The sequence below is a fragment of the Phyllostomus discolor genome, chromosome 12 (assembly GCF_004126475.2).
Source record: "Phyllostomus discolor isolate MPI-MPIP mPhyDis1 chromosome 12, mPhyDis1.pri.v3, whole genome shotgun sequence".
In the NCBI taxonomy this organism is placed as follows: Eukaryota; Metazoa; Chordata; class Mammalia; order Chiroptera; family Phyllostomidae; genus Phyllostomus; species Phyllostomus discolor.
Window position 1 is genome coordinate 7,067,451 of NC_040914.2, and position 26,967 is coordinate 7,094,417.

The 26,967-nt window shown below is 52.7% G+C and overlaps 1 protein-coding gene across 2 annotated transcripts in view; it reads right to left on the minus strand.

The window, feature by feature from the left end:
• The window catches only part of LOC114511355 (Fc fragment of IgG binding protein), a 37,905-nt gene extending 12,536 nt beyond the window's left edge, over nt 1-25,369 (minus strand). The window contains exons 1-13 of one of the 2 annotated variants that reach the window (XM_028530068.2): nt 25,327-25,349; nt 24,946-25,002; nt 22,518-23,768; nt 20,458-20,807; nt 16,517-17,087; nt 13,846-14,450; nt 10,820-11,387; nt 8,244-8,836; nt 5,480-6,068; nt 5,153-5,352; nt 3,851-3,989; nt 1,587-1,927; nt 9-582 (exon numbers count right to left, since the gene is read on the minus strand). In XM_028530068.2, the coding sequence (XP_028385869.2) occupies nt 9-582; nt 1,587-1,927; nt 3,851-3,989; nt 5,153-5,352; nt 5,480-6,068; nt 8,244-8,836; nt 10,820-11,387; nt 13,846-14,450; nt 16,517-17,087; nt 20,458-20,807; nt 22,518-23,768; nt 24,946-25,000 (5,836 nt within the window). In that variant the 5' untranslated portion in view covers nt 25,001-25,002; nt 25,327-25,349. Of the gene's footprint in view, nt 1-8; nt 583-1,586; nt 1,928-3,850; nt 3,990-5,152; nt 5,353-5,479; nt 6,069-8,243; nt 8,837-10,819; nt 11,388-13,845; nt 14,451-16,516; nt 17,088-20,457; nt 20,808-22,517; nt 23,769-24,945; nt 25,003-25,326 lie in introns of both variants that reach the window. The other variant, XM_036011885.1, reaches the window with a different exon arrangement.
• Nucleotides 25,370-26,967: the final 1,598 nt, after the last annotated feature.

Below are 26,967 nucleotides of genomic sequence, written 5' to 3' on the forward strand. Positions count from 1 at the left end.
ACACTCACCACAGCCAGCCTGTGCCCTCCAGTCCTTGATGACAATGCCAGCAGCCTGGCAGGCAGCAGCATAGGTTGCCAGAGCCTGGCAAAGGATGTCGTGGGACCCACCGCCCAGGCAGACATCCAGAACGCAGCCCTTAAAGAAGCTATCAGGTGCCACGTGGGCATGGCAGGCAGCAAAGGGGCCTCCTGCGCCGGCAGCCAGGGGTCCACAGAACCCAGGGCCCTTGTACTCTTCCAGCCGGTCCTCAGGACATGTTGGGCAGGACCCCTGACATTCGTCCCAGCACAGTGGGTCCCAGCCTGGGGCTCGCCAGCTGCCACCCCAGATGGGTATTGAGGGAGCCAGGGTGCCATTAGGGAAGGCTTGGTCGTTGCTGGGGTTGCGGTCCATGTTCCCACAGAGCCCACACACTGCACCGTGGTAGCTACTGGGCAGAGTCACTTCCACTCGCCAGTTCCAGTCATAGCTGACCTGCAGCCCGAAGTCAGTTGCCAGCATTGCTTTTGATGGGCCCTGGGTCACTGAAAGCCTTCCGCCAGCCACAGAGACAGGCAACGCTGTCAGCACACCATTCACCTGGAGGAAGGGGAGATCGGGGGTGGGGAGGGGGCACAAACAGAGATCACTCGAGGTGTGGAGGCTCGGCTCTGGCCTCTGCCTCCCTCACTTGGCCCACCAAGGCCTTCCTCATGACTGACAGCTGTAGAGTCACTTAACTAACACTGACATCGGCTGCAGTCTGGCCCAGGGAATGCAACCTATCTCTGCTGCTTCCTCTGAGATTCTCTCTTGATCGCATCTCCCTCCCTTCCTCTCCCTCTGTCTACATCCAGATCTCTCTGTCTTTCAGATTTCCCTTTCTCTGAGTCTCTCTCTCCCCCACTCCCACACTGTGTGTGTGTGTGTGTGTGTGGTGTGCGTGTGTGCTCTCTCTGGGTCCTTTACCCACTTGCTCCCCCCTCCTCTTTCCCTGAGCACCTCTGCGTGTCTGGGCACCTCTCCCACGCACCATCATTTATGGAGTGTCCGCCCTGTTCCACGCTTCCCTCTCCCCCTGTGGGCTGCCCTTCGTCTGCGTCTCCATTACCCTGGGCAGAAAGGGCGGCCCTTCTCTCTCTCTAGTTCCCTGAGTGTTGCTCCACGTCAGTCTCAAGGCCTCTCACTCGCTTCCTCACAGACGTTCACGGTGGCTTCCTGGGGTCAGTCCCCCAGCCGAACACTGGACTGCACCGCCTCATTGAGGGAAGAGCCTGCTACGGCCCCTGTTCCTAAGATGAGGAAACTGAGGCCCACCAAGTTGTCACTTGCCCAATGTCACACAGCTGCTGTGGAGAACCCGGATTCGAACTCAGTTCTCTAAAAAGGCAAAATGCTGAAGTCCTAGGTGAAAGCCCTTTGCAAACAGGTGAGCTCATTTAATTCCTGACAGAGGTTTTTGCTGTGATTATTGTTGCTTTGCTGCCCTTTTGTTTAAGGTCTGGGTGAAGAGAGAGAGAGAGCACTGAGCTCCTAACTGTGGCTGCCAGGACCCCTCCCTCCTGCCCAAACGGGAGCTCAGGGGACCATCCTGTGGGACTTACCCGGACTTTGCCGACCTCGCCTTTGTGGATGGAGATGTTGGTGTTGAGGGTGGTCACAGTGACAAGCCTCGCGTAGGACACAGCAGGGTTGCCCCGGTTCTCATTCTTGGTGGTGATGGTGAAGGGTGTCAGGCCCTGGGTGTTGCTGACCCCTGGGCAGCTGGTCGTCGCCAGCACGTAGTTACAGGTGCCCTGGAAGTCAAAGTTCCAGCCATCGAAGGAGTGGTAGTGGGGGTCGCCCCACAGCCAGCACGTGGCCTCGTAGTTGGGCACACACACACCCTGGCCATTCTTCTCCTGGCACGTCTCCTGCGGCCGGCACGTCACACCAAAGCACGGGTCTGGGGGCAGAGGAGAGAGGACCTCGAGGGGCTGCCTGGCATGAGGCTGGCTGCTTCCCAGGACCTGCCCCCAGGCACTGCGGTCCCCTTGCTTGAGATCGCAGCCCCAGGGGACTCAGGTTTGAGACCAGAACCCCAGGGGTCCCGTGTCTGTGCGGCCAGCCCTGAGGGTGTCCACGAGGGCATCCACAGCCCCACGGTTCTCTGTGTTCAAGACCTGGGCCCAGGTCCTCCCGACCCAGCTACCTGGGCAGCCACATCTGAGACCCCAGTCCTGGAGGTCTCTGTGCCCAAGACCAAGGCATTGAAGGACCTTTCTGGTGATAATCTAACCCCAGAGGTCCCAACATTTGAGACCCTGGTCCCCATATCTAAGTCTCATGGCCTGGGGATCCTTTTGTACAAGACTACGTCTCCCTGGGGTTGCTGTGTCTGAGACCCTAGCCATGGGGATCTCATTTCTGAGGCCCTACCTATGAGGGTCTCTTTGTCCAAGACTCTGTCCCTGGGGCCATTATATCTGTGACCCCAGTTTTTGGAACTCCTATGCCCAAGACCCCAGCCTTGAAACCTCCTCCTCTCTCCCCCTGTGCCAATTTTCAGTTTATAGACTTTTAGCTCCAAACCCACTGGTAGAGCTAGACTTTGTCCGTAGGGGGCACTGGAGGGTCCCAGCAAGAGGAAAGGGACCCCTCTTGCTTCCAATGGCTCTGCTCTCCTTGTCTCCTGTGGGTATGGGGGGCCAGCGGCATGTGGGACACCCACTCAGCTGTGGGGGTTTTCCTGCTTGCCGGCTCCAGCCTGCACGACCTCTCTGCCATCCAGTGGGCCGCAGTCGCATTTTCCAATGAGATCTGCCTCTCAGCCTTGGGGTGGGGGCCCTCTCCCCAATTCCTCCTTTCTTTGCTTGGGTGCTGCTGTGCTTTTGCTTGAGGGGCAGGTGCTGCTCCATGTACCTGCTTTGTGCTCCTTACCGTTCTCTGTGTCCCTCAGTGTCCATCCCCTATTCAGGTAAAGGATTCTTTCTCTCCAACTTGCCCTGCTCGTGCTGCTGTGCTGCTGTGCTGCTGTGCTGCTGTGCTGCTGTGTTTGTGTCTCCTGATTGGTCCCTGACTGATATACCACCATCCCAGGAGTCCCTGTTATCCTGTCCGTTAGCCCTGGGGGGTCTCAGTTAGTTCTGGAGGTCCCATTTCCTTATCCTCAGAAACAAGGAAATCATTTTCTGTCCTTCACCCTAAGAAACCAGTCTTGGGGTGGCTCTGTGTCTTAGACTTAATCTGAGGGTCCCCATGTCTGAGAGTGTATCCATATAAATCTTGGTCTTTCACTCGAGGGGCACCCTATATCCAAGACCCAAGATTTTGTGGGGTATATGCTTGAGACCTCAGGACTCTGCCCCTGCCCCCATGGGCCCCAGTCTCTCAAACACCTTGGGGATGGTGCCTGAAGCCCCAGGACTAATCCCACATACCAATGGTCAGAAAACTATGGTACCATCAGCTGCCTGTCTTTGTAAATAATTTTTTGATGGCGCTGTGTCCCCTACTTATCTACCCTATGGCTGACTTTGTGCCATGATGGCAGAGTTGAATGGTTGGGACCAAAGCCGTGAGGCCCGCAAGTCTAGATATTTACCAGCAAGCCCTTTAGAGAAAATGTTTGCCTGACCCTCCCTTATGCTGAGGGTCTCTGACATCTACCCAGGAAACCCAGCCCCGAGGCCCCCCACAGCCTGGGCTCCACCCTGAGGGTCACTGCCTCCCTGCCTGGAGGGCCCTGGGGATCCCAGCCCAGAGGTCCCCAGGTCAGAGACCTCAGTCCTCAGCGCCTCCCACCGTAAAGATCCAGGTCACACCACCCTCAGCTCCAAAGTCACTGTCCTCTGTCCCCAGCCACACCGGCCCCAACCTAGCCCAGCACCTTTGACGCAGCTCAGGATGCCTGCCGTGGAGTGGCACGCGTGCCCTGGTTTACAGGAGTGGCTCTGGCACACCAGGCCTTTCCCAGCGTGGCACACGCACTGCTGCTGGCAGTTGTCGATGAGTACCGTCTGCTCCGGCTGTGGGGACAGAGGGCACAGCCATCAGGGTGGGCGTTCACCCCAGACCTCTGGGGTCTGGAGGACAGGAAGGGGACATGTTTTATCAGGGTGGCCCCTTGTCTGTGAAACTAAAGCACAGCATGGCCTTGGGGTTCCATTCGTTCACTCACTCACTTGCATTCACTTGCTCATTTGTTTATTCCAAACTATCCACTAAATATCTGTTGTGTAGGATAAACGGTATAACAGTGATCAAGAGCAAAGGCTCTGGAGCAGATTGCCTGAGTCTGACACCTTTTCCTGCTATTTGCCGATCACATAATTCTGTGCAAATTACTTAATCTCTTTATGTCTTAGTTTCCACATAAATCGCAGATAATAATAGCACCTACTTATGAAAATGTAACCGAGTTAGTAATACCTATGAAATACGGACGAAATGAAAAGGGATTTTCTGTAGATCGACCAGATTGAAGAGAAAACGGGAGTGGAGATGAAACGAGATTGGGAAAATGCTGATTTCTTTTTGAAGCTGAGTGATGGGTACATGAATATTTATTACATTGCTCTCTTTTGCATATTTGAAACTTTTCATAATAGAAAGTTTATATATCATTGCATAGTATAGCACTTAAAGCAGAAACCTCTACATAGTAAGCACTAGCTGCCTATTTGTTATTATTGCTATTATTATTCCTATGAGATCAATGGAGAGCCCCCCTCCCCGGCCCCACCAGCCACAGCACTTGGAGTGCTTTGAGACAAACAGACTTCAGACAAACACACTCAGATCAAAGGGAAAGGAGTAACTGTGAGCATGGGAGAGGGAAGCAGGGGGCGTTAGTCGCTGGTATAAGAGAGACAAAAATTGGACCCAGGTACAGAGCCAAAACTTGACCTGAGGAGTCAGGGGAGGGTTTCAAGTTGCAGGAGCTACAGTTATATTTACAAAGGTCTTTCCCATTGCCATGGGGACAGTGATCGAAGGGAGCAAAAGAGAGTGCTGGGAGGGAGCCAGTTGGGAGGGGACAAGCTGGATCACAGTGGGGCCATGGGTTGTGCAGGAGAAGTGAGTGGGAGGGACGTCCAGGAGGCCCAGGGCACAGGCTGTGGGGCTGATGGGCAGTGGGAAGGGGTCCAGGATGAGGCCGCAGATCTGTTGGGGATGACCAGGTACTTACTTCATAGTAGATACCATTGTGGTAGCAGCCGCACTTCTGGATGGGCACGCAGGCTTGGCCATCACTGAGGAAGCCAGGGTCACACTGGCAGCCCTCGGCACAGGCATCCGGGCACTGAGGGGCCGTGCTGAGTGCAGAGCAGGTCAGGGAGCAGGTGTCTGCGCAGAGCTCATAGTGACTGTTGGGGGCGCACGTCATTGCTGCAAAGAGGGGTGCGGGTCAGAGCCTCTTGGAAGGAGGGGCTGCAGGGTCCAGGATATGCCCCTTCTGCATCTCAACCTCCCCCGCTCTGCTTCTTGGTGTCCCCCATCTCTGCCCCTTACTCACGACAGAAAGATTCGGTCCTCCAGGGTTCCACATGGCCTCCAGCTGCCTGGCAAGCACTCACATAGGCATGAATGTTGCTGCAGAGAATGCTCTGGTTTCCACCACCAACACAGAGATCAAAGACACAGTCTTGCAAGGGACCCTGGGGATCCAGCAGCTTGTGGCAGGAGGCCAGTGGCCCAGTGGGGCTGGCGAGGAGCCCACAGAATTGCTCCTGCTGGTACTTCTCCTGCAGCTCAGGCCCGCACTCCTGAGGGTGGCAGTCTTCGCCAGGCTTACAGGTGGGAGGCGGCAGGCAGGGAGAGCCGGGCACCTTCTCCTCCCAGGAGTTCCCAAACTCATTGGGGTTGGCGGCCTGCGAGCCATCAGGCTTCTGGAAGTCATCCTTGGGGTCGCCGTTGTAGTCCCCACACAGGCCACACAACTGCTTGTAGTAGTTGCCCGGGACTGTGACCCGCACATTATACACGAGGTCGTAGACCACACGCAGTCCAAAGTCAGTCTTGATCACCATATCTGAGCCTTCCTGGAAGGCTCGGACCCGGCCTTCGGCCAGCACCACAGGGGGCTTCATGTCCACGCCATTTACCTGGGAGGCAGGAGATGCTATGCTTCAGAGGGTACGCTTTGGGAGGGCAGACCCCAGTCAAGGCCCCCCGGACACTGAAGATCTGCAGGACCTTATTTTCTATATTTGTAAAATGGGTATAATAATAGGGTCTTTTAGTGGGTTGGATGGTGGCCCCCCAAAGCTATGTCCACTCAGGACCTCAGACTATGGCCTTATTCAGAATAAGGGTCTTTGCAAATGTAAGAGGATAATGACCCAGGGATGCGATCATCCTGGATTAGGGTGAGCCCTCTGTCCTGTGTCACATGTCCGTGTGAGAGCCAGGAGCAGAGGAGACACAGAGAGACCAGGGAAGGCTGCGTGGAGAAGGAGACAAAGACGGAGTAGGGCAGCCCCGGCGGAGGAGCTACTGGGGCCGCCTGAAGCTGGAAGGGGCGGGGACTTCCGGCATTCACAACTCTGAGGAACTAAATTCCTGTTGTTTTAAGTCACCACATGGTGACAACTTATACAGCAGCCACAGGAAACTGATCCGGGTCTCAGTGGAATAACAGCCTCACCAGGGGCCATTTAATCGCCACTTAACTGCAATGGCCAGTCATACAGTAACTGACTTTACACCTGCCTGGGCTCAAACACGGCGCCGCCCCTACTCTTCCTGTGAAGAGTAGGGCAGGCGAGGCACCTCCCTTTTTGCGTTTCCTCATCTACCGAGTGGGAACACGGTGCCTACACCACAGTGTTGTCATAAGGACTCAATAAATTAGTATTTGCAAAGTGCTGGCCCATGTATCTAGCATAGAATGGGTATTCTGGGAGAGCTTGTTATTATTATTATTAGCTATGACTGGGTGTTTTTATTTTGAAGAGTAAATGGGTGCTAAGGGTTTTTGCCTTAAGCATCCATCAGTGGGTGGAAAGTCAGGCTAAATTTCTGGAGAAATGAACTTCAAGTCCATGAGCCAAGAACCCATGGTTTCAGTTTAAGGCACCAACAAAACCTTGTAAATCCACCCCCTGGTTAACATGCTTGCTAGGCCTCCCTTAATACAGACGCAATGAGCGTTTGATTGTTTTGGAAGCATGAGGAATCAGAGAAGAAGGCAGGAGAAGGATGTGGTCCTGGATGAATCTCCTAAAAACAGTCTTCAACCGTCCTTCCCGAGCAGGGATGGATAGCGGGTAAGGCTAAGTGACTTAGCCCCTGTGCCTCAGTTTCCTCATCTGTAAAGCGGGGACATTGATAGCTTCTGCCTCACAACAAGAAAACCCAACAACTCTTATGTATTGATAGCCAATTGTATGCCAGGTGCTATTCCAGGAGCATGGCTGTGCATCAGGGAGTGTATTTAAACATCAAATGCATGAGCACTTGAAAAAGTCAGCTATTCAACAGCATCCTCATCAATATCGCTACTAGTACAACAGTCAGGTGCCTGAATTTTAGTGGGATTGCTGCAGAAAACACTCCACGGTAAGTGAAATGCCCATTCCCCTGTGAGAGTGAACCCATCTCGGTCTGAAAGCACCTGAAGCCCCAGGGTCCAGCCTGCTGTCTCCTGGTACGCCATCTTGGATTCAAGTCCCGCCTTTGCTGGGGGACTTTGGCCAGTGATGGGACATCCCCCTTTAAAAACTAAAGCAAATCAAGGCATTCCAGCTACTACTATGAGGATAAAATGACACTTGGGTTTGAAGTGCTTAGCAGCCCAGGTCTGGGGTCAGCTGTGCAGAAGCCGCAGCTACTGTTGTGGTTGTGGCTGTTCAGGAATGGCAGAGCTACCCTCGGATTGTCCTCTGTCCTTGAGCCTTTCCCGTTCCGGAACTTCACCAACCTCTGGTGGCATCACGTGCTGCCACAGGCTGGGAGACCAGGGAGGTGGCTGGGGCAGGGACCGGGATGCGGGGGGATGGAGGGAAAGGGAGTGGGCTGTGGGAGAGGCCTTCAGAGGGGGTAGTCCAGGGAGAGGGGAGACTGAGGCCACGGGGGAACAGATCTCAGCTCCCAGGGTCTCCTTGGCTCCCCACTCTGGGTTCTGATCAGCAGCCCCTATCCTTTGGGACCCCATGCCTCTCACATCCACTCTGAACCCTGTGTCTCCTGCCCCTGGGCTGAGTACTGCCTGGGTCCCACCCACAGATGGCCCTCTATCCCAGCCCCGCCCCCCTCCCAGGGTCAGCCCTTGCTCTCACCGTGACCTTCCACTTATTCTGTTCCAGCCGCAGGGTGAAGTTAGCCACCTGGACAGTGATCACCTTGGTCACACTGACTTTCTTATTGTTCCATTCCTCATTCTCCTGCAGGACGGTGAACTGCTCCAGGCCGGGCCGGGTCCCACAGGTCCGAGCCAGCACATACACACAGGTGCCCATGAAGTCAAAGCGGCGGCCATCGAAGGTGGTGTAATGAGGGTCTCCTGATGCCTGGCAGGTGACAGAGCCCACAGCCACGCAGCCCAGCATGCCACCGGACGGCTGGCAGGCCTCATGCGGGCCGCAGGTGGAGGGCTCACAGGACACCAGGCCGCCCTCCTGGCAGTGGCAAAGGGACTCGCATCCCGGTCCAGGATAGAAGGTCTGGCCCGGCGGGTGGTAGGTGCCCTGGTACAAGCAGCCACAGGAGGGCAGGGGCACGCAGGACTCACCACTGAGCAAAAAGCCCTCGTCGCACACGCAGCCCTCGCGGCACTCAGAGCCACAGCCGCCGGGCACTGGGAGGTCCCCGCAGGACAGCGGGCAGCCATAGGAGCAGGCTTCGTAGTGACTGTGGGGTGGGCAGGTCAGCGCTGCAGGGAGAGTGGCCATCAGGGTTGGGAGACCCCGACCCCGGGGAAACAGTTGACCCCCTGACACACATGCACGTGCACACACACACGTGCACACACATGCACGTGCACGCTCACACATGGCCACACAGAAGTGATCCAGCTGCAAGGAGCTCCTCTGCTGAGTGGGGCCTGGGGAGCAGGTTACGTCACAGCTAAGCTGGTCCTGATCGTGGTCAGCCCTGCTCTGGGTTATCTGGACTGTCTTCAGCAAGCGTGTTGAAGTTGTTAGTAAGGTGTGGCTATGCCACACATACTTTAAACATACATATGTGTGGCGAGTGTGTGTGATCTCTGCAGTGTGTCTGTGAGTGCAGTACTCTTAGCTTCTTCATTCTGCAGCATGATTCTATAGATTAAAATATTTGTCCATGTTGTAAAGAAAAAAAGTAAAGATTCCCTGTTCTGCTTTCTAAACCCCACTCACTCCAGATTAGAAGACAGACAGTTTTGCCCTGGCTGAGTGGCTCAGTTGGTTGGACCATTGTCCCATACACCAAAAGTTTGAGGGTTTGATTCCCAGTTAGGGCATATACCTAGGCTGCATGTTTGATCCCCGGACAGGGCACATACAAGAGGCAACTGACTGATGTTTCTTTCTCACATGAATGTCTCTCTTTCACTTTCTCTCTCTCTCTCCCCCCTTCCTCTCTCTCTAAAAATTGATAAACATATCTTTGGGTGAGGATTCATTAAAAAAGACAAATAGTTTCCTCAAAAGTGAAACAAAACAAAAAAAACAAAACTGAACCAAATCAATCTTCTATCTGTGTGGTCCAATATGACAGGCACTTGTGGCCATTTAAATGTAAATTTAATTAAAATGAAAAAAAACTGAAGACTTAGTGTTTTGGTCACAACAGCCCCATTTCAAATGCTCAACAGCCACATTTGATTAGTGGCAACCATATGATATGATACAGCTCAAATATAGAACATTTCCATTATCACTGAAGTTCTATTGAACAGCACTACTGATCAGTTTAAAAGAGAATCTGGCTGGACAGATGGACAAGTTAAGTAACATTATAAAGAAGCAGTTAGCCCTGGCTGGTGTAGCTCAGTGGATTGAGCACTGGCCTGTGAACCAAAGGGTCACTGGTTCCATTCCCAGTCAGGGAACATGCCTGGTTGCAGGTTAGATCCCCAGTGGGGGGCATGTGAGAGGAACCACATATTGATGTTTCTCCTTCCCTTCCCCTCTCTAAAAATAAATAGATAAAATCTTTTAAAAAAGAGAAACTTTAGAAGTCAGAATAGTGGTTACCACTTGGGGTATAGTGCTGGGAAAAGGGCATAAAGGGCATCACTTCCAAAGTGATGGGGGGCCCAGTATGTACTTTTTCATGATTCTTGGGACAGGTTATGCAAACCTGTCTCTCTCTTGTGGAAAATTAAACAAACTTCTACCTATTATATGTGCATATTTTTGAACATATGTATTATATTATAACAATAAATTTTAAAATGTAAAAATCAGGTGAAAGGATGCATGGCTTTCTAAACTCCTTTTATAGGAAAGCAAAGACGTTTGAAGACCATTCCTGCATCTGCATCTGATGCAAGGGTCTCAGAGTGACTGCCCAGGGGGCTCAGCAGGTGTTATACATCAGTGCAGCAGACCAGGAGGGGACCAAGCAGCACTGGAGAGGGTGCTGGGCCCCCTCTAACAGCAACACCACTGCTCATCTCTGAATGACAACTACCATAGGGAAATCAGGCCCAGGGCCACCTGATGTATTACTGCATCTGTCATTTTCTGGCTGTAAGGATCCCAGACATGCAGCTGATCCTTTCTGAGCCTCAGGCTCCTCATCTGTTAAATGGGCAAAGCCACAGTCCCTACCTCATAAGACTGTTAAAAGAATTAAATGAATTAGTGATATTTATATGTTAATGAATATACATAAGGCTGAGACCCCAGTGTTCACTACTGATACTCACGGCAAAGTTCCTCGCTCCTCCAGGGGTGCACAGTGGCCCCGGCGTCCTGGCAAGCGTCCGCATAGGTGGCCAGTGCATCACACAGAGGCCCAGACTGGCCTGGCAGCAGGCAGCGGTCGTAGACGCAGTCTCGCACGGCGCCCTGCGGGTCCAGCTTGTGGTGGCACTCCCGGAAGGGCCCCTCAGGGTCGGCAAGGATCCCGCACTCCTTCTTACTCTGAAGCTGCTGGGCTATCAGAGAGTCCAGCTTGGGACAGTCACCTGGCTCGGCTGCTCCACAGCCTGGCCTTGTCTCCTCCTGCCAGCTCTTCCCGAAGGCCAGGGCATCGGCAGCTTGGCCCCCGCCCCGCAGGGCCAGGTCATCATCTGGGCTGTCGTTGAAGTTCCCACAGAGCCCACACAGGGCCCCAGCATAGCTTCCGGGCACCTTGGCAGTCACACGGGCATCCCAGTCGTAGGTGACGGTCAGGCCAAAGTCCGTGCGCACCACAGCATTTTGGCCCTGGCGGAACACCTGCACCCGCCCATCTGCTGCCTGGAAGGGCAAGTACTGAAGGATGCCATCGACCTGGGCAGAGATGCAGGAGGGCCAGGGGTCAGGGTGTGTTCATGGCTCTGTGGCCCACCCCTCATTCACTCAGCTCCTTGCTATTCTCTTGAGCACGTTATTCTTGGTCCCACCTGAGACCTTGCACTTGCAGATCCCCCTGCCTGGCATGCCTTCCACATCTCTCCATACTTCACGTATCAACTTAAATCCAAATCCCTAACTCACAGCCTTCAGAGCCTACAGCCCCTGCCTCCCCGTTATCTCCCTGACCTCACCTCTTCACACCCCCCTCCCCAGACTCATTTTCTTCTGACCAAGTTGGCTTTCTCGATATTCCTGTAACTCTCCCAGTTCAGTCCAACTCTTGGGGCCTTTTGCCTTTGCCAAGAATAGCATCTAGCACTTTTCTCCTGGCTGTTTTCCCTTCACTTGGCTTACATGCAAGTCCCTACTGTAGAAGGGTCCTGCTTAACCTTGGCTCTCTTCACCTTCGTGCCTGCATCACCCAGCACGTCACTCTCTTAGCCTCCTAACTAAGAACATCTCAAGTGCACTCCCACCTCAGGGCCTTCGTACTTGCTTCACACTTGCTTTGCACTCTTCCCTTGGCTACCTCTCCTTCACCTTTCAGGTGTCAGCTTTGATCCAAATCCCTCACAATGGCCTAAAAGGCCTTAAATGATGTGAGCCTCACTACCCTCCAATCCATCTCTCCAGTACTGCCCCATTTCCCACCCCTGAAGCCCAGCCACACGAGTTCTCTGATACTCCCCCGAACTCTCCCAGCTCAGCCCAGTGTCGGGGCCTTTGCACTTGCTGTGCCCCCTGCTTGTGACCTTTCTACCCTCTTCTGCATCCCTATTCTTTGCCTGGCTTCCTCCCCGTCATCCTTCACCTCTTAGCTTAAACTCGAACCCCTCTACCCACCAGGCCCTCCGTGCTTGTCCCCACTTCCTGATCTCATCTCCTACCAACCCTTCCATTCCATCTTCCCAATCCCAGTCTCTCAGGGGCGGCCTCGTGAGCTGCATGCTGTCCTGCACTCTTCAAGCTCAGCCCAGCCTCAGGCTTTGCACTTGTTGTTCCCTCTGCCTAGGAATAACCACTCTTCACCTTGTGGTCTGTTCCTCATCCTTTAGATTTCAGCTTAAGTCAAAAGCTTCTACTACAGCATCCTCTGCATCATCCCTGCCTCGCTCGTTCCTCTCTCTCTCCACTGCAGCCCCACAGGTCTCCCTGCTGTTCCTCTGCCCTTCATGTTTGTTCCTGCCTTAGAGCCTTTGCACTTGCTGTTCCTTCCAGCAAGAACACCCTTCCATCCACTTATTTCCCTGCCTGTTCCATCTCTGTTTTCAGGAGAGGCAGTAGAAGATAGTGATTGAGAGTATGGGCTCTGGAGACAGACTGCCTGGCTTCGAATCCCGTCTCTGCCACTCATTGGCTGTGTGTCCTTGAATAAGTGACAACCTTTCTGTGCCTCAGTGTCCTCTTCTAACAAGATTGGCTATTTCACAAAGTTGTTGTAGAAATCAAATGAGTTACTACATGTCAAGCATTCAATACATAGAAATAACTTAATATATGATGGCTATTATTATTCAAACCTCAGCTTAAATGTCATCCCAGAGAGGTGAGGACGTCAATATTAACGATTTTGTCCTCTGTTTATTGAGGAGCTTCTCTATGTCAAACACAAGGCTTTACGGGCAGAATTTCCTTTGCTCCAAGGTCGTTCTGAGGATGAAGAGTTAAGGACTGCAAAGGGTTTAGCACAGTACCAGGCATATGGAAAGTTCTCTCTCTTTTCCATTTCCAATCGATCTTCCTCCTGAAAGCATGGGCCACTGTCCCAAACTGCTCAGTAATACTTGTTAACTAATGTTGTAAATCTTACAACAACCCCACGACTTTTATCTTTATTTCTAAAAAGAGTCAATCAGTGGTTCTCGACTTCTGCTGGGTGGTGGGCCATCTGAGAGCCCTCTTCCCAGAACCTGCCATTGTTTGGGCTCTCTACCCCACCCACTGCCCCCAAGGCACACACCTCTAATTTCTGACCTTTTACAGGTCACCTTACTATCTGAAAATCAATCATCTTTCAGAAAATGCACAAATCTATAACTTTACAGGGTTCATATCAATACAATATTAAGTCAACATTTACTGGGCATCAAGGTTTGTTTTTTTTTTAAACACCCTACAAGCATTAACTGGTCAAATCCCCATAACCACCTTGTGAAGTGGCTTCTACTTTAGGCGCCCTCTTGTTACCACATTTGACAGAGGACAAAACTGAGGACCCCTGAGAGCCAGTCACACAGCCAGGGAAAGGCAGCACGGCCCTCTTGGGGACCCTGGCTTCAATCCCTGGCCACGGGTCTTCCAGCAGCTCCGCCCACTCTTTGGAGGGATATTCTCCGCACCGCCCCCCCACCCCCACCCGCCGCTCAACCCGACCCTGGGTGCTCCTTCTCACCAGCACTTGACCAGGATGCTCTCTGCGCACCGCCACCGTCACGCCAAGGGCCTCCACGCGCACGGCGCGCGTGTAGCTCACAGTCGGGCTGCCCCGATGCTCATTTTCCACCAGTACCCGGAAGGAGGGCAGAGCCGCGTTCTGGCCGCACGAGCCAGACAGCAGGTAGGTGCAGGTGCCCATGAAGTCGAAGCGCCGGCCATCGAAGGTCACGTAGTGCGGGTCCCCAAATGCCTGGCAGCTCCCGAAGCGGTCCGGGTGGCAACCCAGGAGGTCGTTCTGGACGCGGCAGCGCTCGCCGGCGGGACAGCCCTGCGTGTCGCTGCAGCTCACCTTGTGGGTCGCGCCATCACAGGTGCAGCGACGCCGGCACTGGTCGTCCGCCCACACCTGCTCACCGGGCGCCAGGGGGCGGCCTTCGTAGGTGCAGCCGCAGGACGAGGCCGCCACACAGGCGCCGCCGCTGGCCACGAAGCCCGGGAGGCAAGTGCAGCCTTCCACGCAGGGGAGCTCGGAGCAGTTGGCCGGCGCAGCCGTGGGATTGCAGGAGGCGGGGCAGGCGGGGCTGCAGGGCTCGTAGCGGCTGTTGGCAGGGCAGGACATGGCTGCGGGGAGACAGGGACCAGGTCAGGCCAGCACACTGGGGCCCTCGAGGCAGCCTCGGTCGGAACGTGCCAGGACTTCCCGCCCTGAACCCTGTTCCTCCTCCAGAGACCCTCTTTTAGTTCAAGGTACTTCCCTTCTTCAGGAGATCAGGCCCCCAACCTCTGAGACATAGTTGACCCCCCGGGGCTTCATTCCCTGGACAACCAATCTGTCAACAAATCCTGCGGGCTCCATATTCAAAGTTTACCCAGAATCTGCCCTCTTCTCTCACCACCATCCCCACCCTGGTCCTATCCATCCTAGCAGCCTCCTGACTGCTCTCCCCTGGTCCCCCATCCCACCCCTACCTACTGTAGGGTCCTCACACACAGCCAGAGGGGTCCTGTGAACACCTGAATGAGATGACATCCCTCTCCTGCTCAGAGCCCTTTGTGGTTCCTTCCCACTCAGAGTAAAAGCCAAAGTCCTCCCGCTGGCCCGTGAGGCCCCACACCACCCGCCCTCATGACCTCTCCGTCCTCCTCTCATTCTCCCTCTGGCTCACTCTGCGGCAGCCACAGTAGCCTCCTGGCCGGTGCGGTGGCCACACTCCCAGCTCAGGGCCTTGGCTCTGACTGTCCCCTCTGCCTGCGTTGACCTTTCCTGGAAAGGCAGTGCAGCTTCTGGTTGAGTGAAGGCTACAGAAACCCAGAAGGCATGGGTTCAAATGCTGGCTCTCCTTTCTTTGCTGTATGGTCATGAGCAAACAATTCCAACCACCTTGTGCCTCAGTTTCCCTGTCAATAAAGTGGCATAATAATAGTACTGACCTCACAGGGCTGCTGTGAGGAGTAAACGAGTTCATCCGTGTAGAGACACCAACTAAGCACCTTTATTATTATTAGCTGACTGTGTTGCCTTATCCCCAGTCTCTGCCCCAATGTCACCTCCTCAGAACGGTGTTCCCTGAGCACCTTCTCCATAAGCACCCCATTGCTCTTATTAAATGAACTTTATTTTTTTCTCTCTGAAGATACTCCATGGTTTACTGCTTACTGTCTGTCTTCCTAATAGTTTGTAAGTTCTGTGAGAGCGGGGACCAGGTCTGCGCTCAGTCCTCAGCACCAAGGACAGGGCCTGGACCAGTGGATAGGTGAACTGGTTGGTTTCTCCTTTTGCACCAGGCACTAGGAACTCTGGTGAAAGGGGTAAGAACTAGGTAGTGAGGACACAGCAGTGACCAAGACAAACCTCAAATGGCTCAGTGTCTCCCTTAGATGTACTCTCCCTCCAGAGTGTGTCTCAAGCCTTGGGCCGGGGCCGGGGCCGGGGCCGGGGCCTGGGCCTGGGCCTGGAAGCCTCTCCTCCCCCCTTTCTAGCCTTTCTGCCTCCTGAACATTTTTCTAGGAGCCTCACAAGGGCAGGGACAGGTGGGTGTCCATCACCAGCATGGGGACGGGACCAGATAAGGGCTCAGGACATGCCTGTTGCGTGAATGAATAAATGAGTGAAAGAAGGATTAAGGGAATGGACACCTGCCTGGGGAGCTTGGACTTTACCCAGAGGACGTCGGGGAGTCGTGGAAGGGCTGTAAATGAAGAAATGTGCACATGGCTGCTGCGGGACTCTGAAGAGGACCGCTCAGCCCAAATTTAGCACATGTCCTTCTTCCAGCCTGGAACTCATTTCCTGCTTCCTTTTTCCTGCCTAGTTCCTAGTCCTTCTAAGAATTGCAGATTGGGCATCCCTTTCTCTAATAATTCCTTCTTAATCCCCAAGTCTGGAAGTCTGGAAGCTTCTTTAGTGACCCACAGGCTTCTTTGACTTCTCCCATCCTGGCCCTGACCACTCTGCTTGTGCCTCCCCCAGCCCAGCTGTGACCCCTCCAGCCTGTCGCTGTCAGATGATATGTCTGCTTCAACCTTGGGCTCACTGAGAGCACAGCCTGGCCATCTTGGCCATCTCCCTGTCCCTGACATGATCCAGCTCCAGTCTGTACCACAGTAAGGGCTCAGATGTTGAGCAGATGGAAGGGGTCCCCTGCCTCCCACCATGTGCTCCCAGCTCCGACTAGGGCATCACTCACGGCAGTTGGATGGTGACCTCCAGTCCTCGATAGAGATGCCAAGCTCCAGACAGGCCTGGGCATAGGCACTGAGGCCACGGCACAGGCTGGACCGGTCTCCGTTGGCCACACACAAGTCATACACACAATTCTCCAGGAAGGGCTGGGGGTCTAGAGCATCATGGCAGGAGGCAAAAGGACCATTGGGCTTGGCCAGCATGCCGCAGAGACGGTCACCCTTATAGTGCTGGGCCTGCCCTGGGGTGCAGGAGGGACAATTGCTCTGGCAGCCATCCTCACACAGGTAGTCTCCATCATCCAGCTTCCAGCTAGTGGCAAACTCCTCAACGTTAGGAGCCTGCTCCCCGTCAGGTGTGAGGAAGTCATCAGTGGGGTTGCCATTATAGTTGCCACACAGTCCGTACACCTGGCCTTGGAAGCGGGCGGGCAGGGTCAGTGCCAGCTGGCAATCCCAGTCGTAGGTGACCACCAGCCCAAAGTCCAGCTCCACGATGGCCCGCATCCCGCTCTGGTACACACTCAGGCGACCGTTGGCCAAGGAGGCAGGCAGGCGCGAGCGCTGGTTGTCGATCTGCAGAGGGGTAAGGAGGGAAGGGGTGGTCAGATCCTGTGTGTTCTGGCCTTCAGCTGCTCATGTCCTCCCACTCACTTCCCTGCTCCAGCTACCGGAGGGTTCCTCCCTCCTGTTATTGCCACCAGCCAAGGCTCAAGATCTTTGCTGTTGCTATCCCCATGGCCTGAACTGTTCTTCTCGAAGGCGCACGCATGGCTTGTTCACTTCCTCGCCTCTTACAAAAGCTCTGCTCAAAGGTCACCATCTCAGGGAAGCCATCCCTGACCACCCTATTTTATATGGCTTCTCACTCCCCTTTTCTGTTCTGTTTTGTTTCCATAGCTTCTAACTTTCTAAAATATCATTTGCATGTACCGTCTGTCTAACTCCACAGACTGTCAGCTCCATGAAAACAGGGATCTTCACCTGCTTTGCTGGCTGCTTCATCCCCCATGCCTGGAACAGTGCCTCAGACGGTGCCTCATGCAACAGCAAGTGCTCAGTGAGCGAACGAAGGCACTGTTGTGTCAAATAAACATTCCCTGGGCACTCACTCTCCCGGGAAGTCACGGAGATCCGGGCTGATTAAGACAACACTGACCCTGCTCTCACGGGTCTCCCAGTCCAATAATAGAGACAGACCTGTCATTAGACAGTGACACATCAGAATGGACAAGACTGGGGTAGTGGAAGCACAGGAGGCTATGGGAGCCTAAAAAGGGGCCAGACCTAAATTTGCAGGTGAGGGGAGGCTTCCTGGAGGAAGTGGCAACTGAGCTGAGCTGTAAAAGATCAGTAAGGAAGAATCATGAAAATAGGGACAGGGAAGGGTGTTTTTTTGCAAATGTCCCAGTAGAGAGAGGGTCCAGCCAGAAGGTAAAGAGTATGTCTCTGTCCCCTGGACCCATTTCCTCTTCCTGAGCATCTCTTTTTTATTCTTTCTACACACAAATTCATCTTAGCCAAGAGGATGGAGTATGAAAATGGAGTAACAGACAGAGTAAACAGCCTGTGAGATTGTCTGAAGTTATGCTAGATCAGTCAGTCAGTCAGTCAGTCAGCCCATCAGCAAGGCCTCCATGAGCCCTACTGTGTGTCCAGGTCTGCACCAGGCAGTGCTGTGGACACAACAGTGACCAAGACACCCTGAGGCCTCACACGTACAGGCTCCCAGTCCAGGGACCACTCTTCAAGTCCATCTCTCCCCTGGAGTAGTGATCTCCATTTTTAAATGGTACAAGTAATATTTGTTCATTACAGAAAACTTACAAAATGTGTATAAGCTGAGAAAAGATGAACCACCCATATTGCTGTAAACACACACTCATGCACATTTATAAATCTTGCCAGATTTTTCTTCTACCTTTAAATACATTGATATTTAAATAATAAGACCATGCTGGTATCATCATTTCACGAAATCCTCTGCTCTCCTGACAACACCCTGTGGACATCCTGCCACGATTCCACCAGAAGCTCTAAACCTTTGTCAAGTCACCGACAAAAGTGAGGCACATGCTCCCTGAATAACGGCACAACATGTGCAAAATTCTGCGCGTAATCTCAAGGATTCGAAGTCCCCTGAGTCTGTGCTCAATCCCTCTCGATCTCAAGAACATCAACTTGAATGTGCTCGGCTGTGAAGTTCACAGATCCACCTGCGCACTCACAACATGAGGGAAGTATCAGAATCTTCATTGCAGTTTTGTTTGCCTTCAAGAACGAAGTGTCCATCCACGGGGGACTGAGTGAAACGAACTGTGATGTGCCCATGCAATGGAGAAGGGTGCAGCTACAAGAAAGAAGGGAAGGCTCCTTATCCATTGATTTGCAAGCAGCTCCAGAATGCATGGTTCAGTGCAGAGGGTGCAGTGCAAACCAGAACATACAGTACAGGGCACTTTGCTAAGAAAAGGGAGAGGTAAGGGTGTATGTTTGTGGTTGCTCATACTGGCATAAAGAAACCCTTCATGAACACTCAAGGCATTACGAAAAGCCCTTACCTGTGGGGAGTGGAGGAAGGTTAGATGAGGAGAGGCTAGAAACAAAACCCCTCCCTCACAACATGCCTTCTTTGTTTGGACCTAAGTGAAGACGTCCCTTATTTAAAAAAAATCAGTTGCAGCAACATGGAAGAACCTCCAAAGTATTATGCTGAACAAATGAAGCTTTACACAAAAGGATTCTTATACGCGATGATTCCATTAATATGAAGTTCTTGAACAGGCAAAACTAATCTGTGGTGGGAAAAATGGAGAACTGCGCTTGCATGCAGGGTGGGTCGGGGATTGTTAGGGAAGGGACGTGGGGGAATTACCACAGTGACGAAAGTATCCTGTGTCTTAATGCAGGTTTGGGTTGCACATTTGTCAAAAATCCGTGAACTGTACAGTTAAGGTTTGTGGATTTTATTATGTGTAAATTTTATTTCAAAAGTAAGCAATAAGAAGTGCAAAATACTGTATCTCTGTTATGATATGGATGTCGAAGTCTTTAGGGGTGAAATACACTGGTATCTGGAACTTACTCTAGTGCTTAAAAAAGTAAGATGGATTGTTGAATGAGCAGAGGGATGAGCAGATAGTGCAAGTGGGATAAATCAGGAACAGTGCAATATTTAGAATCTAGGTGATTGGCATAAGAGTGTTCACTGCACGGTGATATCAACTTTTCAGATGTTTGGACATTTTCATAATAACATGGTGAGGAAAAGGGAATAATTACTCTAGGCTCTTACTGTATTGACTGAGTAGCAACCCATTTGCCAGAAGCAGAGGTACCTAGAGGTTAAGAACTGGGACTCAGGAGCCACCCTGCCTGTGTTCCCAGCTCCATTGCTTATAGCTTGAAGCCTGCTAGAAGTTACACCTTTTTCTGGATTTCAGTTTCCTCATCTGAAAGTGTTTAATAATAATAATAACAACAATAATAATAATACCTGCCCCACAGATTGCTGTGAAAATTAAGTGCATTGATACCTAAAAAATGTTAAGAAATGAATCTGGCATATAGTAGATGCTCACTAAATTTAGTGTTTGGTCACTTAAGAAATTCCCCATTTTTGGACAATTTGTTCTCTTTTTTTTTCTCCCTCTATTTTCTTTTGTTTTGTTTTTGCCATTACAAACCACATTGGCATGAACCTTTTCCCTACCCATATCTCTGAGCACCTTTAACATTTTTAGAAGTACAGTACAACTGCTGTACAAAAGGAGCTTAAGATTCTGCCCTGGATTTTCAAATTCCTTTTTTCCAGACCCCACTCCCTGGGCCTGCTTCTGGCACCCTCCACCCACGATGAAGAGCTCAGGTTGGGGGCCTGATACCCAGGCTTTGTGTCTTCCTTCTAACTGATGGGCATTAAATTCTAAAGACTCTGGACACTTACCCGGGCGAAGCCAACTTCCCCACGGGCCAGCGACACAAAGTGGCTGTAGGCACGCACGGTGACGGAGCCCACATAAGAGACGCGGCGGCTGCCCCGGTGCTCATTCTTGGCTTCCACGCTGAAGGCTGGCAGGGTCTGGTCCTCACTGTTCAGCTCCACCATTGTATATGAGCATGTGCCCATCATGTCATACCGACGGCCATCGAAGGTGGTGTAATGGGGGTCACCCTGGGCTCGGCAGGTGGCCACAGATCTTGGCACGCACCTGGCCTGCTCATCCACCACCTGGCAGAGCTCCGAGGGAGTGCACTGCACACCTCGGCAAGAAGGTTTCTCCGCAGATCCCTGGGCTGGGGAGGGAAGAGGGGTGGTGAGAGACAAGCAGTTAGGAATGTGTCCATGTGAGTGGGAATCCTGGAGCAATGCCGCTGCAGAGAGTTTGGGCAGTTTGCTCACAACTACCCATTTTAGAAGTAGGGAAACTGAGGTCTGGAGTCTCACAGGGGGAGAGCTGCTCAGGCATGGCTGGAGCTCAGGCTTCCTGATTCCCCAGCTCAGCCCAGAAGGACTGGAAGGTAGTGTGGAAGGACCATCAGGAATAATCATGGCAATCTTAAGCTGTTAATTTCCTCTCCCAGTTTCCCCCTCTCTCCTACCTTCTTACGCAGGTCAAAACACTGAGTCATCTTAGGGCAAAAGATGGAAGATGGAGATTGTTCAACAGAATGGAAATGATGGTGGAGTCAGGCTGCTGGGGTTAGAATCCTGGCTCAACCAATCAGCTGTGTGGCAGTGGACAGGGAATGTTAAACTCTCCGTGCCTCGGTTTCCTCATTGGCAACGTGGGGGTGACAACAACACCTCCTTCACAGAGATATTTGGAGAGGAAGTGCTGCCAGGTTTGGGATGCCCCCAGGTATTCCCCACTCTACTATTCAAGCCCAAAGTGACCCCCTGAAGTCGAGTGGCTTTTATGCCCTGGAGGGGAGCGGTGGGAGGGATACTTTTGCCATTTCTGGGAACCCCAGTGTCTAAGGTCCTAGCTTGAGGGGGTGGAGAGGGGGTTCCAAATAAGGAGAAACAGTCCCTCCTCCTCTGCTTCCTAGTTTTCAGCAGCTCTTGCCTTCTGTCTGTTTATAATAGCAGCTTGGCCCTGCTCATTTGCCAGGTACCTTCCGAATGCTTTACAAATGTTTACTCATTATACCTATGAAGGTGAAGTTTATTATCCTCATTTTACAGGAGTGGAGACCGAGGCCCACAGCGGTAAAGTCACATGCCTCAGGTCACACAAGCAGAAGTAGGACTTGAACCCCAGAAATCTGGCTTTCACATCTGTGCCCTCAAGCACTGCCCTGCCAGGGCCAGCTTCTCAATGCGCTAAGCCTGAGGTTACACATAGGGCCAGGTCCTGGAGATGAACTATGTTAGCATGTACGAGACACCTAGAATGGTCTCTGTTGTACTGAGGGATAACTCCCCTAGCATGGTAGGCATCATTATTATTATACTTTTAGACCTCCTGAGTTTGGGCATAAACATTACAATATCAGTTGTGAGAGAGCCGCAGTTAGCAACTGGTATAGTTGTGTATCAGTTGCTAAAATATCAACATATTTCCAAAAATATTGGTAGAAAGCTGCTGACTCAACCCTACCCAAAGATTCCTGCTTTTGGCACATTGGCTCTCCCCTAGGATCCTTCCCCCCCCACCTCCCCAAAAGTAACAAAGTGCTGATGCCAGGTACCACAGGGGCTTCTAGAATGCCGCTTCATGCTCTGCTATCTCTTCTGACTAATTGGGACCCTGGGTCACACCCATTGTTAAACATTTAGAGTTTTGTTCCTGGGGTGGGGAGAGGAGTACAGGTAGGGGGGTCTGGGAAGCCTTGAGGAAAGGAAGGATGGATGGCAAGGAGGCTGGAGGTGGTGGTGAAGAAAACAGCCCAGTTGAACCAGAAGCCACAGAGGAGCAGGTGGGTGGGGAAAGGAGAACGGCAAGAGAGCCCACAAAGGGGACACCTGGTAGATAGGGCCAGGTATCATTTCCCATCACTCACACTGGATGCAGGCCGCTGCTGTCCCATATCCCCCAGACTGGACCAGCCCTAAGGTGAGCAGTCCGAAGTCAGTAGTGGCCATGTTCACGTGGATCAAGTTAGTAGTGTTGAGGTCCACTTCGGCATACGAGAACTCACTGCCTGGTACTTCTACCCAGGTGAGCCTCGGCCCCATCCTGCGCCCATCCATGGTCAACTCATCAGCAGCCTTCGTCGGTGCCACCATCACGGCCACACCCTTAGAGCCTGGGATGCTACTGACCACATAGGCAGAGCAGTAGGCTGCCACATCCGGGATCAGGACCAGGTAGGTATCATAGGTCATTTTGTCCCTATTGCCACCTGCTCCAAACAGCAGGACTTGGATGCCCACATCTGCAGACAGGTAGAGTGGCTGGGATGGCCGTACCTCAAACTCAATCATATCACCCTCTTGGAGCATTCTGACGTTGCTGATGCTCCCATGGTAGTAGGTCAGCTTCGTGGCCTGGCTGGCCATGACATAGGCCAGATCGAAGCGGACCTGGGAGGCCAGAGGGGGCACCACATAGCGGGTGCCCCAGGCAGACGTGGGTAACAGCTGTTCCACCACATGGTTGCAGCTTGTGTGTTTCAAGGCACAGGTGTGGCCAGAGAGAACAGCCACGGGGCTACTGGCTGTGACCTTTGACCCTGAGAGATCAGCCTCGCTCTGTACCTGGGCCACCTGGTAGGCCTTCAGAGTCACACTAAGGACACTGCCAGCTGGGTGGATCTTGCCCTGGAATGTCACTGCCCCCTTCAGCTGCACACTGATGGAGGCACCTGATGCACCAGCCACTACAGCAAACTCCTTGACATTCTTGGCTGAGCTGCTAGAGGTTGTGAACACAAAGTACTCAGTTCCCAGGGCCCAGACAGGCCGCAGCAGCGTCACCTCCCCTGTGTTGGGCTTAGTGTTTATGGCCTGCACTGAGATGGTGTGGTCAGATTTGACTACCACTGCATGCTGGAAGATGTTGCTGCCGATCATCTCAGCCTTGGTGCTGATGCTGACTGTGACTGACTGCCCAGGCTTCACTGTCACATCCTGTGAAGTGTTGTCTGCCTGGCTGAGAATGGAGACCGAGGCAGTGCTGTTCGACAGACTGGAGAGGAGGAGGTGGAGGTGGAGGCGGTTCTTGATCCCTGGCTGGTCGTTTTGCAGGAAGGCTGTGAGGAATTCTTCCCCTCCAGTGTTGCTGGGGTCTGCTGAGGCCTCCTGGGTCAATGCTTAGGTGGAAAAATGCGCTAGTGGGTCCACTTATCCATCAGAGAAGTAACCCCCTGCCCTGGGCCTGGATAATGTGTTAAATATTAACTTGAGTTTTTCCCCCTCTTCTCTTTCATTTCTCCTTTTTTTGTGCAGTTTTCACCTACCAGCCTTTCTGATTTTTGTCTTCCAAAGGCCTGAGTGCTTTGGACAGGGATTTCAAACTTGAATGCTGACAGGGCCAGGCAATAGGAAAGAATTCGGGTAGTGATTGTAAAAACAGAGTATTCATACACCATTGAAAGTGGGGCATTGCTGCTAGCTTTAGACTGTTGTTATTTTGATCGCTTATTGGTTCGTATTTCCTTTTTTTGTGGTAGATCTTACCATTTTTCAAGAGAAACTGGCTGTCTCAATTTCCATGTGAAATTTCCAACCCAAAATTGTTTTAAGCACTATGGATCCCAAAGTGGCTGGATTCAGTTGCCAATTTGTGGTTTCTGTCTTAACAGAATTGGGGGAGGGGGACAGTGTGAAGTGGGTAAAGGGAAAGAGGGGATTATGGTAGTGTGGACAAAATGTCTCCAAGAAACAGAGAGCAGTAGGTACTTTTCAACACCCTCAAATGGGAAGAGATTCTCCAGAAGAGAGGCGGGGGAGGGGAAGGGGAAAAGGGAGGGAGAGTGTGAGAGGGAGAGAAGTTACAGGCTCTTGGGGAGAGTGTGGGAGTTATAGGAGTGTCTGCCGAACAAGGGGAGCCTTGAAGGGGATCCTAGTGTTCCACGGGGCCAAGGGATCAGGTGTCCCTTCCTGGTGTCCTATCCTTTCCCTGGTCCCTCGGTTTTACCTAAGACCCTGGACATAACCTTGAAGAACTGGACGCCAAGCCCTCCAATAATAACTTTAGTGAAATTTTCCACCAACTCAGTAGAATGAGGGTTAGGATCTAAACTTTTGTTGAGTTGCAGAAAATCAGGGAGTGGTAGTTTTTGCATCTTGAATGTGAGGATAAGGTGTTCACCTGAATTCCACCACACTTCTCTGGAGAGCCCAAGGGGCCTCTCCGCCATTGCAGCTAGCCTGGGGTGACATTGGGAGAGGGGTTTGTGGAAGGGGGCACAAAAGATGGTGCTGACCAAGGCAAGCAGAATTCCCAGACTAGAACAAGGAGATAGATGAGATCTTGGTCTTACTTACCCCACAGGAGGGTTGCTCCAGCCCAGAGAGTCCACCAGCTCCACAGGAAACCCATGTCTGCAGTGGGGATACAGAGAGGGTCATGGGAGGCTGGTCTGCCCCTCCTGCCGGAGACTGTCCCAGAGGACAAAAGGGCCCAGTCTCAGGACAATGGCCACCTGGGCAGCAGGAAGGCGATGGTGGCCTGGATCCAAGGGCCAGTGTATGTGTGTGTAGGGTAGTTGGATATCCAGTGGGTCTGGGGTGGGGAGGGCAGGAAAGGAGCAAAGATGGAGAGTTGGATGCCCACTGGGTCCAAGGGTAGGGTGGGGAGGCCTGGAGTCAGGGGCAAGAGTAGGGGATCTGATGTCCCACTTCCAAAGGGAACCCAGTTTCTCTCACCTGCAGGTCCCTGGAGCTCCAGGGTTAGCCCCTGGGCTGGGCTATATAATGGAGTTTTTTTGGCTTCTTAGGCCACACCCTGGGCCCCATGCCAGGCAGATGGTTCCAACTTCCTGGAGGAGGCTGCTAATCGCAGGGCCAGGAGGAATGGGGACCCTGAAGACCTGTGAAGGGTGAAGGGTAGAGAGCAAGACTGGGTGCCTGTGTCCTGAGGGAATGAGAACAGCTGGTGACTGTGCCCTGGGATCGTGCTGGGAACTTCAGTCCTAGAAGGGTGGTGTCCCTAAGGGAGACAGCTGGGGAGCAGGGTCCTCAGACCCTGGGTCCTTGGGGGCTGGGGAGTAGGGCGGAAGATGGTATTTGATCTTGTTTGCTGAACAGAAGCTGCCTGCAGATTTTTCCTTTGGCTCCTGCCAGGAACAATTGCAAAGGACCTGCATCCGGGTGCTGGCTGCTCCCCAGCCCCTATAAGCTGATCCCTCTTCCCCAGCTACCCACATCCTGTTTCCAGGCACCACTAGGGGGTAGGGTGCGGCGCCTGAGATAGGGAGGTATCTGAGTACCTTACTTAGGCCTGTGGAGTGAGATGTAATACCTCCACCCTCCCTGACCCCTATCCCATAGGGACTCCTGGGGAACTTGGCTGTGAAATGGAGTCAGTAAAACTAACCTCACTGGGCTTATTTATCTTTCAGACGACGCACTGTAAACTAAAGGACTGCAGGGGAGAGGCAGGCTCCTGTGTGTGGAAACTGGGGGCTGGGGCTGTGTGCAAAGAAAGACAGAGGCCTCTGTTTCCTGGTTCCACGCAGACACTGGGTTCTACTTCCTGGAGAATTATTTGTTTTCTGGGAGGTTTTCTGGCCCTGAAAAGGGACTGGCTGAGCAGATTTTGAGTGACTCTATGCCCACCATCACCCCAGAACCTGCCTGGGATGGGAGATGGGTCTAGGTTGCACACAGGAAGAAGAGACCATTGAAAGGTGGCATGGGCTTTCTTAGATGGAGTCTTTTCCTCCCGGGGAGCTGGCCTGACCCACGCCCTGCTCCCCTCCTCCTGACTTTGGGACTCACTGTTTGCTGGGGAGTCTCCCTTGGAAACAACAGCTGCAAAGCCTGGGTGTCCTCTTAGACAACACCAAGCAGCTGCTGTCCCAGGACCCCTCCTCTCTTATCACCAAGACCTGGACCTCAGGGTGGCCATGTTGGGTGGGGGTTCTTATATCCCTTACCCAGGGCAGATTCCCAGAGAGAGAGATAAAGGCTCAGAGTTGACTGGGACCCAAAGTCAACCAGGAAAATGAAGTTGAGTAAACAGGGGATTGGATAAAAGCCAGAGCTATCAAGAAACAGGCAGGGTCGGGGGATCTACAAGGGGTGAGAACTTGGAGGAAAGGTGTCTCTGAGGAGTCTGGGGGATGGATAGAGGGGTTATCTGAGTCCCTGAGGGAAAGAAATGAAGGGGGCTACTGGGATTTTCAAGATGGAAGCAGCTACTGTAAACCAAAGTGTCAAAATCTATATCAGATACCCCTCTTGTAGCCTGAGACACTCAGAGAAATGAGGGGGAGAGAGACAAAAAATCAGGGTAAGTCTCAAGGGTGATTTTGCCCCCCAGTCTCCTTCAAACCTTGAGGTCTC